Genomic DNA, 13514 nt, shown 5'->3' on the forward strand with positions numbered 1-13514 from the left:
ACAATCGTCTCCATTGCGCACTCTCACACACGCAGGATGACCACTCCCGACCGTTTGATTTCATCTTTCACACAGCCCTTATTTGTTCTAAATTCTCCCTCAATACGGTTTTAAACCCTCGAGTCTTGTGACAAACTTTCGCAATACGCCGTCAGCTGGCCGTTATTATTTAGCCGTTGCATGTGTTTCACTGACACGTACTCCCTCTCGAGATTAGACTATGCCAACTCGTCCTAAAATTCTGATTTGCAGTGAGCATATCCCTTCACGATTTGCACGTAGTTTGACCGACTCTTACATGTCGATAGGCCAATTAGTATGGGCACAGAAAGAAGTGCAAGATCTACTGGGAGATATATCTGATATCATCGTGCGTAATCTTATCCCGTACATCTCCTTAGACTCAACAATAAATAGTACATGGACTCAAAGAGTCGCGCTTCTTTCCTTGCGGAATGTAAGCCTGGGGGTAAATATGACGGCATCGTGGGTATCTACCGCGAGAACGAATCTGCTGAAGCCATCGGCAAGTACGATAAAGAGCTTATCAACAGCTTGCCATCGAGCGTGAAGTGGATCGCACACAATGGGGCTGGTTATGACCCAGTTGACGTCCATGCATGTAAAGCTCGGGGTATGTCGAAACACTGACAATCGTCACCGTTTTGATTAACCTCGATAATTCAGGAATCTACCTCTCTAATACTCCCGGTGCGGTGGACGATGCAACGGCTACGACAGCCCTTTACCTCCTCCTCTCTACAATGCGTCAATTTTCATTTTCTGAACAATCTCTTCGGGCTCATAAATGGAAACCTGCTGGTATCAATCGCCTATCGCATGACGTAACGGGTAGAACTCTGGCTATTCTCGGTCTGGGCGGAATTGGTCGACGTCTCGCGGACCTCGTTCAAACGTTCCCAATGCGTGTAATATACCATTCCAGGAGGCCAGTAGCTGATGCACCATCACATTACGAATATTTTGCCAATGTGGAAGAGATGTTGGCACAAACGGATGTTTTAAGCGTCCACGTTCCACTCAGGAAAGAGACTGAAGGACTCGTGGGAGAGAAGTGGATCCGGGCTTTGAAACCAGGAGCAATCATCATCAATACCGCGCGTGGTAAAGTCATTGACGAACAAGCTTTGATTCGTGCTCTGAAAGATGGTCATGTGAGTGCGCTGCCAATTCGAATCCGTGGCGTTAAATGAGTGATTATTCTAATGAATTACACATACATGCAGTTGGCTGCCGCAGGGTTAGACGTCTTCCCCAATGAACCCGAAGTTAATCCCCAGCTCCTCGAATTTCCACAAGTGACCCTAGTGCCACACATGGGTACCGAGAATCAGGATACGCAGAAGAAGATGGAAGTCCGAACATTGCAAAATCTGCGCGACTTCCTATTGACGGGTATGGGCAAAGATCTTGTGATTGAGTACAAGGTGAAATCGCGATTGTGAATTTTTGGTACCGTGACTGAGTTTGACATTCAAGTGAGCTGTGGGTGAAGCCGGACTCAGTGGAGTAGTCAAGCTTGGAGCTTCCGGGACATAAGACAAGAAGATACTGGAGGCGGAGGTCGGACGCACTAATTACGAAGGGTACACTCTTGTATGCAATCACGAACCATGTAATTAGCTTACTGAGACACACTTCATTGACCTTAGCTAATGGCCAACTTCTATAAATGTTATGCAAGTCTTGCGAACTGTGACTGCGAGTTTTTAGACGATGTGCGTTGGGGTTGAACTAGGGCATGTTGGCGTATAGCCGATAGATTACAGTAAACGCAATATCCGGCTTTTAGAATCAGGTCGCTTTAGCGTCAGCACCCTATCGGTCATCATATTCCATCATGTTCACTACTTACCGTTGCCATTTATTTCCACGCGAGTATAGAAAATGAGGAATGACTTGCAAAGATACAGGACTCGTTCGTCCAACGAGGTTATGGAACTGAATATGGGATGAAGAGAGTTCGACCAGTGAAGGTCAAGGCATAGCACCGATGAATGTGAATGGTGGCATCCTGTTCCGACAAGGAGAGCGTACGTTAGCCAGCCGATCTCAGAAGTTAATTTTCGTATGACAGTGATTTAAGCTTCGCTCTTTGTACGGGAGAGCCAAGCGCAAGAAATGATGAGCAGTTGAGTACCAATTTGAGCAGGAGGAGTTGAAATACAAGTTGACTTGAGGCAGTTCCTGGATTTCGTAGGTAAGTCTAGCCGACAAGAAGCATATGCTTTCCCAGAAGGAGTGGGAGACTGACTAGTATAATGAATGAGTGTTACCCTTTGAAAGTAATTCGTCAGTCAAATCCACTTGGAAGTGATCAATACCCCACCTTAAATCCACTTAAATATATTGACTTCAGAACTTCGATTTCAAATGCCAACGGCTTGGACAGATAGATTGGTCCTGCAAGGACGGACATCTCTCCACCTCATAAGTAACAACAGGTGAGACCATATATAGGACGGGGGAAGGCGGGCTGTCTGAGTGGTTGACTCTTAAACCAGTACCACCTAGCCCATAGCACAAGAGTCATGGTTCCAATTCATGTAAGCAAGACGTCCACGTTCGCGGCCAAGGACTGCATGCAAGCAGGGGGCTTGACATGGAAATGGACTTCGGCCGAGAATTGAATAGAAGCGTGTGAAGTGCTTACGTGATGCATGTGGGGTGGCGAGTGGATAATTCCAAGTCTGAATATTGCAAAGGCCGCTTTGCTCACCACCACATCCCCCTCGCATGTCGGCACGTATCTCTCAGCACTCAGCTCTCAATTTCTCTGTTCTTACATATGTTCTATAGACAGTGGCATCTCCTTTGGCTTTTGCAGAATCAGCTTACCAGAAACTCACCCACAACGAACTTACCTTCTTCCTCAAAGTCCGCAATCTTCCAACTTCGGGCACAGACCATGAGCTAGCTGCCCGACTTGCCAACCATGACTACCACACCTACCACTTCCCCAACGCAGCCCATGACATACCTTCTCCACCTTCCCCCTCCTTGATCTTTTTGTCTCCAGGTGCCTCCCATGCACGTTCCTCCACACCCGATTTACCCACAGAGTTAGTGGCTCTAATAATGGACCATGTGGGTGACTGGGAGCTTTCTAGAGCCCTCGGCATCCCGACATCTATTCCACAGCCTTTGGATTGGTCCCGTGCTACAAAGACAGACTATGCCACTCTTACCGGCCATCTTCCGACTATCCGTGCCGCTAAGCCGAACGATGATAATCCTTTGACTCAATTGGGTGCCACTTTCGCAGTCAGGTGTGGTTATGTGAATGTTCTGGAGTATTTTCTCTCCCAGCATCATGACATGTTTCGTTCTGCATTTAAGGACGATCTCATTCCTATCAAGGCCTCCAGACATGGCCGTACATGTGTCCTTTCATGGTGGAAACATGTTATTGAACAACATGCGGATCTAATATCACCACCGGCCCGCGGAACAATATCCGAGGCCGTTGATGGAGCTTCAAGAAATGGTCAGGTCGTGTCGCTGGATTGGTGGTTCAACTGCGGTCTTCCCTTTGACTATACAGAAGCTGCTCTTGAGTACGCCAGTTCAAAGAGCCAGCTTGCTGTTCTTGACTGGTGGAAACAACAGTACACCAGCCGTGGTTTACCCCTCAAAATCGGTCGCGCCATGGATATGGCCAGCAAAGCAGGTCATGTTGAAGTCTTGGAATGGTGGGCAACCTCTCAACTCGAGTTCAAGTACGACCGTCTCGCATCTCAGCATGCCAGCTGCAATGGCAAGGTAGAAGTCCTCGACTGGTGGTTGGGATCGGGTTTGCAATTGATTTTTGACCAAGAGGCTCTGGTTGGCGCAACTAGGCACAATAGACCAGAGGTACTGGAGTGGTGGGACAAGTCAGGTCTACCCATTCAATATCGTATGTGTGATATTGAAGAGGCGCTCGAGGACGCGATTGGAGGGGGAGAAGACGCTCGAAAATGGTGGAGAGAAAAAGGCGTTGATTTCAATGCCAACGACAAAGAGTGGATGAAGCTCCAAAACTTGAATTGAACATGTAAGTAGAATACCTCCGCACCGATCATACAGTTGTACATCTTCGCTATCTGCTCGCCTGATGCTTTCATGCTACCCTTTTGATGTTGTCCATGTCAACGCATTTATTTCTTGTCACAAGCATTAGTCTAATTTCGTGTCATCAATAATATATTCATCATTTTCCCCGAATTCTACTGCGCAAGTACGGATCGTACTATTATTAACTCTGAGTTCGCAACATGTAACAAAGAAGGCAAGCACTCACGTACATACTTATGTTGAATTGAAGCCCATCAATGATTGAAGATCACGCACCCACAAGTCCCATCATTGACGGCGTCACGGAAATATCAATCCAATGGACCATCTCAAACATGCCCTCCCCAAGAAATATCGGCGAAAGTAGCACTTCAAAACCCAGATACCCTGCCCGAATCCCTGCATCAACTTCACCGAGTCATCTCTGTTAAGTTGATAGATGTTTATGAGCATTCGACCTTCTTTTACAGCTATGTTGGAAGCTCCCTGATTCTCGGCCTCGAGAATCATCAACAAAAAATTCCCATACCATTTTCCCATTTACACAAGGCGATACCTGAGGCCGTGAGCAAGCAGATGATCTGTTTGCCCCTTGATGACCGCGGGGAATACCCAAGAGAAATTCAGGAACGAGGGTTCATATTATCATCTCTCGGGGTGGTGAGCATAGCGGGTTGTGATTCCACGACTGGTGATCCCACTGTCATTGTATATGCGGACTGACAGGACGTGTTTTAGAACCTCTGGACTGGCACAAAAACATATGAGGTCCAATGTCCCCGCACAGTAGAAAGAACGGAGTTGTAGGATTTCGCGTCAGTCTAGGATTGTCAGAGGTACCGCGTATAGATACCCGACAGAGGAGAAAAGAGCAACATTTCAACGCTGGCTATGCCAATACAACAACACAAGACGCTCCCGCTGGTCCTTCCCACTGCAGTAAATCTGTGCAGGGTAATTGTCATTGTTCCCATTGATGACATCGGCGAAGCTCTATGATGAGATATACAAATTCAGTGAGACGCGTCCGAGATTAACAGGTGGGCTAGAAACCACAGGGCAGTATAAAGTTGAACGGCGTCCATTTGGTGATGGATAGAATCGATAGATGATAAACGATGGCTCGGAGCCTTGGTCACCTACCAGCGGTTCTGAACCCCCTCGTGCCCTGATCTCCTTTCTGCTAACGGCTGTTAGGCTGCAAGCTCATCAATGGCGTGCCCTAGATTGAATTAGCGATGACACTTGAATAAAAATAGCTTAGCAGATGGTGCTTCAAGATGACTGGATGACCGGACCATTGGCACGGTATTGGATGACAAACACTTGTATTCGGCGTTCGCCAGTGTATACTCGAGTCGATCTGCTGACAATTTGAATGCTCATATAGGTGGAGAACGCGAATTCTCTGGAACCTGAAAGGTTCGAAGGCGAGCTTGCAGTGTGCACCCGTTATGGTTGCTGCGGTTAAATTAATAGCAGAAATTTTGTGTAGGTCGATCGAGTCTGGCATGGTTCCATGGTCCGCCGAAGGGAAATCGATGTCTTCCCGCTTTGACCATAATGAAATATTAGATTTTGACATTTGCACTGATGTTTGAGCGCTTGAGCCTTGGGCAAGTAGCTTGAGTAGCCCTAAAAATATCGCACGAACAAAACGCAATCCCTCTTACCCTTGGCATAGCCACCGCTAATAAATCTAGTGTACTGCCGTAATACGCGTGTTGAAGTCGTGAAATGATAAGCATGGGTCGAAGGGGCGCCAAAATTTCTTCTACCTGTGTTAATTAAAACATTATAAAATACATAATTCTTTTTAGCTCATATCACTGGAGCGACTTCGGAACTCCAACACTGCCCTCAATCTATGCTACTCTCATAATGCACATGTTCAACGGAATGCGGTAGAGTCGGCTACAGCTATTTGGCACCCAACCCTCCTTAACTTGACCCTCGATCTAAGGGCTGGATATCACGCTTCTGACCCGTAATGCCCATTTTCATTGCTATTTAGATCACCAGCCATGACTTTACGTCGCCCACAACAAAAAGTTTTTCTACCGCGGCGTTAATCCTTGTTTCGTTCCACGCCATCTCCTATGCAAAGATGCTAACTAATGCATCCGAGGCACTCTCGCCATCGTGCATTGCCGATCGAAGTGACTGAGCTCTCTTTGGAAGTCCAGAATATACATCAGAATTCGACGCCAATCAGATTTTGACATTCCTGACCTCAGTGTCTGACCGCGTGGAGGGTAGAATCACTTAATGCTCCCAATATTATGGCCATTCTTCTAAATCGCTTCTATGTGCAACTATTTATGAATTTCGCATTGAACCACATACCAAATCGGAAGTGTGACCTATCGAAAGGTAAGGGAGCCTTTCTCCGATCTGTATTATTCTGGTTGCAGAATTACTCTCCTGTAGGGTTTAAACTGAGCCTGCTAATTTCAGTGGCTGAGGGAAATGGCGTCGCCTCGACCCCGATCCACTCAGGCCCGGCCTGCTGCACAAAAATTATGTTTATCCGTCCTTGCATTCGAGCTGCCGACTGGTTTGTGCTTCAACAGGCCCGTCATGATGATGCGCGCGAAACGATCTAGGGCTCGTAAGCTCATGACAATGTGTTTGACTCGGAGTTTGTGTTCTCGGCGACGTTTGACGAATGCCACCGCTATTCCCTGGTAGTGGCTGAAAATTTGGCCGTTAGCCCGAGAGAAGAAATGATATGTTACTTAACATGAATTAATATATTGTATTCATGTAGATCATGTTCAGCCGAAGTCTCTGGGTTTGAGAGGACTGGCAACATACTTTCGAAGCCGAAGTAAAATATTCCTTGTGCGGAATGAGGTCACGTACGCTTCAAGGATTCTTCTCGATTTCATCTAATACCTTTTGATACAAGCAACCTCCCTGTCGGTAGAATTTCTTCTCAATAGAGATGGATAATGGATAAGGATTTTATGAGCTCTCACTTTGAAAGATTCTGGGAAGAAGGAGACGAATCAGGGTGCCTTCATCCGCGGAAGCTTTTGAGATCACCTCTGGATCCACTTGGGGCTATTTATTACTGCACCCACAAACGCATACAGTTCGTTATGATGAAACTGCTCCGTCGTATAAAGTCATTGCATTCTCACTTATGCATAGCCAGAACTCATTAATCCTAGTGTCCTTTTCTGCGTTCGATTGAACCTTCAATGAACTTACGCAAAACCATTAAACGCATCGGAAAATTCGTTGTTCATCGAGTTACTCGGTCAGTTCAAGTTATCCACAACAATGCATCAACCACGGCCATGGAGGGGATTTCAGAGTAGGCGACTCATCTAAAAGTCCAAGCGTAGACTCAAAATATTCTTTCATCGATAGTCATGTTGCTCATAAAGATAACGACCCACCGGACGCGGCTCCCATAATGGAGTTACAGGGAAGATTCAAGAACCTGTCTTCGAGCAGCAGCGTTGTGAAGCTCATTCAGCCCGAAATTTTGAGAAAAAATTCGACTGGGAGACTACTTGACTTACTGGCAGCTGATTATAAGAAGGTACGAAAATCCCTTGGTTTTGCGGTGGTTCAATTCTGACACCGTGAAAGAATTTGATAGACTTCTCCTTGAAAACGCACACGAGCTTCGGCACGGAATTGGACATCTGGGTCTTCGCTGCTCAGCCGGACTGGCAATCTGGTCGGACGAATGCTGCAAACACCCCTGGTAATACCAATCCGCCTCCCCGTAACGACGATGGAACTGGCAACGACCCGGTTAAATCCTCTTCCTCCACGCTTAACGTCAACCAGAATAGTCCCGGCAGGCGAACGGTCACAGACGCAGTAAACCCGAATATCACAGCAGCTAACGAGCAGACGCGGGCACACTCGGCCACAAGCAACCCGCACATGCCATACGTCGGAGGAGGAAAAGTCATAATGCGGGTTTCTCCATCGCCCGTCTCTTCATCCAGCCGGTTAGGATCTTCTTCCTCCTTCAAGGCCGGAAATAGCGCCTCCAGTCTCAACAGCAGCAACGAGGGTGGAGGGACAGATGGGCAAGGGGGAAAGCAGAGGCCGCAATGCCACTTGTGCGACTCGTTTTTCACAAGAAAGAACAGCCTCGGAAGACACCTCGCAAACGTTCATGGTGACCAAGGATATATCTGTCAGTCATGTGGCAGAGAGTTATCCCGAGCCGATTCGGTGAAGCGACACGAGGACAGCGGCGCGTGCGGGAAGCGGCCTTCGCGGCAAGGTTGACAAGGCTCGACAGAAAGTCGCTGTTATGAAGCACGTCTGTTAAGTCAGTGGATCAGTGTGGTGTAGATTTACGCGGAAGTGGCTGAGAGCGAGCCAATTGCCTATCAAAAATGCGTAGTCATTAGCTGAGTTACAAAGGTAAATCAGGAGTGCTTAGCTGCTTATTTTGAAGGCGTCAATACCGTTTGCATTATGGTCGTACAACATGAACACTTTATTGGCATTTTAAGGACAGAAATATAGATGTGCGTCTGTGATACATTGCAAAATACGGATAAATGAAAGCAGAATATAAGAGACGACGGACAGGCTTTCACTGAGGGTTCGGTAAACCACACAAGGGAAACCTGGATGCATTTTACAACAGGATGGGACAAGTCATTCCTATAGTTCATTTGTTCATGGCTCATTCGTCATAGGACGATGGATTCGTTCTGCTTCAGCTCTCAGATTCATGCAGGTGTCTATATGGTGTCAACTGACGATAACTCCCTTGTAGAAATATTAACACTTACTGCCCCAAAACTTTGTTCATTTGAAACATATCGATTTTCTCAACATTGAAAACAGCTTTCATGCTTCCGTCGCATATAATTTCGCGCTTATTACTCGGGTTCTGGAGAGCATTTCCCTTGATATGATCCCATATTCCTTTTACCACTTGCGGTCGTGACATTTTCTCGACCTGAAGGAGGGCTGACAAAGGCTCACTGGATTCAAACGATGAAAGGTTAGAGGCCGTTTGCCTATAAGCCACTCCGCAATAGCATACCTCAGGATATACTCCTTCTTGAATCCACCACCACCACCACCCCTCTTCTTCTTTCCTCCCCCTTCATCATCATCATCATTATCAGAACCCACAGTCGCTGCGCTTTTTTTGGTCCGACCCTTCTTCGCAGCTCCATTATTCCGATTCTTCCCAGCCCCTCTCGTAGTCCGTCCGTTGATTTCATTCGACAATTTCCTCGCCAGCTTCTCATCACTCTTCTCTTGACCATTCTTCGCCTTCTTCTTGACAGGTCGGGAGACTTCATCATCATTATCATCACCGCCCTTTTTCTTCCGTTTATTCAATTTCACATCTCCCTCGTCATCTTCATCATCCTGTCCTGGACTACTGACCTCCTCAAAAACCTGGGATATAAGTCCATCAATTTCTTCTTTATTTTCCCTGACTATATCTGCCGTCAGCTGTGGGTCGTCTTCCATCAGCTGTTTTCGAACGCGCTTTGCGCTAATTGTAGAGAGATCTACTCCGGGCGCCGAGAGAATGGCTCGGATGGATGATTCCAATGATTGTACATCGTATGACATTTCCTGGGTCGTTCAAACGGGAATTCAGGATGCCGAAGAGGAGATAAATACACGAAGCCTGCGCTCGGGACGCTAGGTGTGCAAAGCGGCTTAGACACTCGACGCTCGACAGGTCCGAACCATTGTTCTTAGGCCACGTGAGCAAGATTATTTATTATTCAACCGCTTGCCAAATATCAGCACAGCATTTCGTGTCAGGAACCTTCTCGGAACCTCCGGTACTTCGATGCCCATAAGTCAAGTTCGCTTATCAATGTCCCCGTACAAAGTAAAACATTAAATCATATTAGTACCTCTTCGCTATCGCATTATTGCCCATTCATTTCGAGCAGGATCGCCAGGCGGCGGGAATAATCCACCTTCCTGTCCTGGTGCTTGCCTATGATTCCCGTTGGCAGCCGGATTTTGCTGTTGTTGCTGTTGTTGCTGCTGCTCCCGTCGCATCCGTTCAACCATGCGTGTCCGAATATAGAGCAAGACAGAGACAAGTAAACACAAGGCAACCAGCATCATCGTTTCAACAAAGTCGTCGATATCATTGTCGGCTTCCTCGACACGTCCGTTACGCATGGCGCCATCAAAATAGTCCTCAGGCCCAAAATAGCTGTCACGGTCTTCCTCAGCGTTGCGACGGTCTCGTGCCCACTACAAAGGTGGCACATCAGATACGGCATGGCATATATATCAAGTTATGACTTGCCTGAACGGGGTCTTCATCTTCACTCCGATAATCTGGATTACCTTGACGTTTTCGAAAATCCTCTCTCGCCTTGCCCATGTACCAATGCCCGTCGTCGTTATCAAATTCCTCATCTTCCTGAGTACCGATGTCTCTACGATTGTCGTTCGGACTGTCCCCGATCCCCCTGGTTTCCTTAGATTTCGCAACAAACTCTAATCAGATTTCCAAAGATCAGCATAATGACTCAAAGCAAGCCCTGAACAAACACCCACCTTTATCCTCCCCATCTGAAGTCCATATATTCAAACCATCCTTTCCGCCCCGTAATGTATGCCAGAAACTTCTCACATACAATTTGAACAAAGAGAGTGTCACGGGCACATAAGCATCTGAACTGATGTCCAGCGCCGAATCATAGTGCCTTTTCGCGAGATGGAAGTCCTGTTGTACGCCTACGCCATTTTCGTACATCCATCCTAGATTCCACATTGCCAATGCACTGAGATGGGTATCTGCTGCAGACTGGTAGTAGCTGACAGCTTTTTCCAACCGGCTATGTTCGCTCTCATCATCAGAGACGCCTAGTCCCTGATAGTAATAATCCCCAACTTTGACTAGGGCATCTATGTTTCGTTGCCAGGCTGCACGCGTCCATTGTGTGAGAGCAAGTCTGGCTGTATGATTGGAGGGCTCATTGGGAGCAAATCTGGTGAGACGTAACATGCTCTTGTCTATGCAATGCATCAGCGGTTGATACGACGACACGGTACGAAGAGAGCACACCTTGATCAAGGATATAAGCCAGGTTGTTTTGAGCTATTTCAAATCCTTGCTCAGCTGCTACCCACCATTTGATCATAGCAATCTCTCTGCCTTGCTCTGTGTTAGATATCCAAGCCCTTTCGGCATCGGCCAAGAGATTATCATCCCAAACCCCCCTCTCCGCAACAATCTTATAAAAGGAAACAGCCATCGAGCATGAGCTGGAGACAATTTCAGAAGGAAGATTGGGGTTCAGTGCTTGAGCAGCTTGTATCTCCGCAAGATAATAATAGGCCTCAAAAGGGGAGCCATTGCGGATAGCGGCCTCGAGATAGGTTGTAGCAGTCAAAAACTCATTTTTGTCTGATGAACCCGTCAGATTAGGTTCAAAGTGATCAGAAATAAAAAAACTCACAATAGTGATATTTTCCCATATTAACTTGCGCCTCCGCCAAATCTTGCCCAGCCGCATTTAAGAAATGTATATACGCGGTGTCCACGTTAGCTTTCACGCCAAGCCCTTCCCTGTAGATGATACCGAGGCCATTATGTGATTCTCTATCGCCATGCATGGATCCCCTTTCAAACCACATCCTCGCTATCGTGAAATCCTGCTTCACCCCTTCACCCCGCAAAAACATCCTTCCTAAGTACGCAGCACAAGCTGCAGCGTAACTAACCAGTTTACGGTCGTCCTTCATCTGAATCGTCTGTGGGGGGTCTTGAGGCCATACTTGACGTGCTATTTGGAGAAAATAGTGACGGGCACGACCATAATTACGTGGTATAGCCCCAACGCCTTCGCTGCCAGAACCGATACCACCAGGAGAAGCATAAATGCTGCCTTGGTAATAGATCTTTCCTAGACGGTAAGCAAAGTCGATCTCGCCTCTGTCAGCATTGAACTAGTAGAAATTTCAACGAGAGCATAGAGTGGCAGAAGTACAGGAAAACGAACCATATAGTAATCAAGGACGTCTTCCCACGTCTCTCCAGCAGCACGGACGACACCTGCTTTAATTGCTGGTCGTTGAGCACCGAAACCACTTGAAGCAACACTAGCACCGGGTCCGTAGATACCTCCAGTCAAATCAGACAGCCTGGTGGGAGTTTGAGGTAGTGTTCGACCACCTGGCGGACCAGACATGAATTTAATCATAGCTGACGAAGCAAACCACAATTAACTAGTGAACGTAACAGTGCAATCGAATTCAACAAACCTTGCTCCGCCGCGCTTCCATACCAGGCGTTTGCACTCTCGCAGCTGTCTGTAGTTCCAATACCACTCCAATAACGGTAGGCAAGCGCCATCTGAGCGCTCTTATCACCACCATTCGCAGCAAATGTAAAGTAGAGTTGTGCTTTGGCTTGGTCGGAGGGAACTATATTGCCGTAACCAGTGGCATGGAAAAAGCCAAGGTAGGCTTGTGCACTGGCACTGCCAGTTTTAGCAGCCACAATAGAGAATGTATCATAGGCTCGCTTAGGATCCAATGGAAAATGTTGGGTTGGTGGGAACTAAACGAAATCAAAATCTTGAACGGAATCACGAATACGCTGCACTCACCAGTGATACTTTCGCCAATGTATACAGTGCATCGGTATTGCCTAGTTCCGCAGAATGCTCCAAGAGATCCAGGACCTTGATCGCCTTGAGACGTTGTTCCTCGTCCTTTCTTCTTGAACCGATGCCTATGGTCTCCTGGCCAAGGCCCAGAACGCTACTCAGTCGACGAACGACCTGATAGTGTAATTTTAGAATTATCCGTAGCGTACTGCCGATGGGGCCTTGGCCCTGCAGGTTTGGCAGAATGGCGGAGAGAAAAGATTTTGAGTTTACATTATTTATTACGGAGGGATCGAATGTGAAAGACGGGGGATATGCAGAGAGTGTTGTTAGTGTGGCGAGGGCCTGCTTATAGGCGCGAGATGCTATGGACGGATTCAGCCAATACGAAATAGAGGAAAATAGGTTCAAGTTCAACCTTCAGCTGCTTGGTGAAGCTCCTGTTGCCTGGCAGCATCCTAGATATATCTTTCTTAGTACATGCTCAGCTGGACGTTTGACACGACGCACGGTAGCCTCTTTCATGGTTGCTTGACTTGGTGGCAGCGTAACGGCGGGAACTACATCCTCGGTTGAAGGTGTTAGAGAAATCTGCAGAGGTGATACATGTTAGCTGCAGTATATTCCTGACAGAAACGCTTTCTAGTACCTCGGCTGCTGCAGAGAGTGAATCCCGGGCGTCTGGAGGTGTGGGAGTGGTTGCGCCCGAGACAAGTGCCAGAGCTACTAGGGCAGATGCCAACCAGAAGATTTTACGAGCACATATATTACGCCCACAGCCCATTTTCATGAAAAGGTCGAGGCCAGGGAGGGAAAGCGCATGGAAAGCGTTGAACGTTAACACACGGC

The 13514-nt window shown here is 47.3% G+C and overlaps 5 protein-coding genes across 5 annotated transcripts; 3 read left to right on the forward strand and 2 right to left on the reverse strand.

Annotated features, from left to right (window-relative positions):
• Positions 1 to 220: 220 nt before the first annotated feature.
• Positions 221 to 1466, forward strand: AGABI2DRAFT_151018 (hypothetical protein; the record flags this gene model as incomplete). Its single annotated transcript, XM_006461168.1, has 5 exons — positions 221 to 251; positions 309 to 370; positions 418 to 634; positions 688 to 1175; positions 1248 to 1466. 5 exons carry the CDS (start codon positions 221 to 223, stop codon positions 1464 to 1466), a joined length of 1017 nt encoding a protein of 338 aa, XP_006461231.1.
• Positions 1467 to 2730: 1264 nt separating this feature from the next.
• On the forward strand, positions 2731 to 4227 carry AGABI2DRAFT_204867 (hypothetical protein). Its single transcript, XM_006461169.1, has 2 exons — positions 2731 to 2763; positions 2821 to 4227. The coding sequence occupies exons 1-2, from the start codon at positions 2758 to 2760 to the stop codon at positions 4051 to 4053; spliced, it is 1239 nt and encodes a 412-aa protein (XP_006461232.1). The 5' UTR covers positions 2731 to 2757; the 3' UTR covers positions 4054 to 4227.
• Positions 4228 to 7283: 3056 nt separating this feature from the next.
• On the forward strand, positions 7284 to 8337 carry AGABI2DRAFT_118143 (hypothetical protein; the record flags this gene model as incomplete). Its single annotated transcript, XM_006461170.1, has 3 exons — positions 7284 to 7399; positions 7456 to 7630; positions 7681 to 8337. The coding sequence occupies 3 exons, from the start codon at positions 7284 to 7286 to the stop codon at positions 8335 to 8337; spliced, it is 948 nt and encodes a 315-aa protein (XP_006461233.1).
• A 195-nt stretch (positions 8338 to 8532) lies between these two features.
• AGABI2DRAFT_221859 (hypothetical protein) lies at positions 8533 to 9736 on the reverse strand. The gene is made up of 3 exons (XM_006461171.1): positions 9110 to 9736; positions 8853 to 9047; positions 8533 to 8801 (listed from the first exon to the last, which is right to left on the reverse strand). Exons 1-3 carry the CDS (start codon positions 9652 to 9654, stop codon positions 8777 to 8779), a joined length of 765 nt encoding a protein of 254 aa, XP_006461234.1. The 5' UTR covers positions 9655 to 9736; the 3' UTR covers positions 8533 to 8776.
• A 51-nt stretch (positions 9737 to 9787) lies between these two features.
• On the reverse strand, positions 9788 to 13485 carry AGABI2DRAFT_221860 (hypothetical protein). Its single transcript, XM_006461172.1, has 11 exons — positions 13315 to 13485; positions 13176 to 13256; positions 13084 to 13123; positions 12666 to 13030; positions 12319 to 12616; positions 12057 to 12259; positions 11514 to 12003; positions 11120 to 11461; positions 10599 to 11067; positions 10378 to 10528; positions 9788 to 10299 (listed from the first exon to the last, which is right to left on the reverse strand). The coding sequence occupies exons 1-11, from the start codon at positions 13453 to 13455 to the stop codon at positions 9955 to 9957; spliced, it is 2925 nt and encodes a 974-aa protein (XP_006461235.1). The 5' UTR covers positions 13456 to 13485; the 3' UTR covers positions 9788 to 9954.
• Between the last annotated feature and the right edge of the window lie 29 nt (positions 13486 to 13514).

This window comes from Agaricus bisporus (assembly GCF_000300575.1).
Source record: "Agaricus bisporus var. bisporus H97 unplaced genomic scaffold AGABI2scaffold_5, whole genome shotgun sequence".
NCBI lineage: Eukaryota > Fungi > Basidiomycota > Agaricomycetes > Agaricales > Agaricaceae > Agaricus > Agaricus bisporus.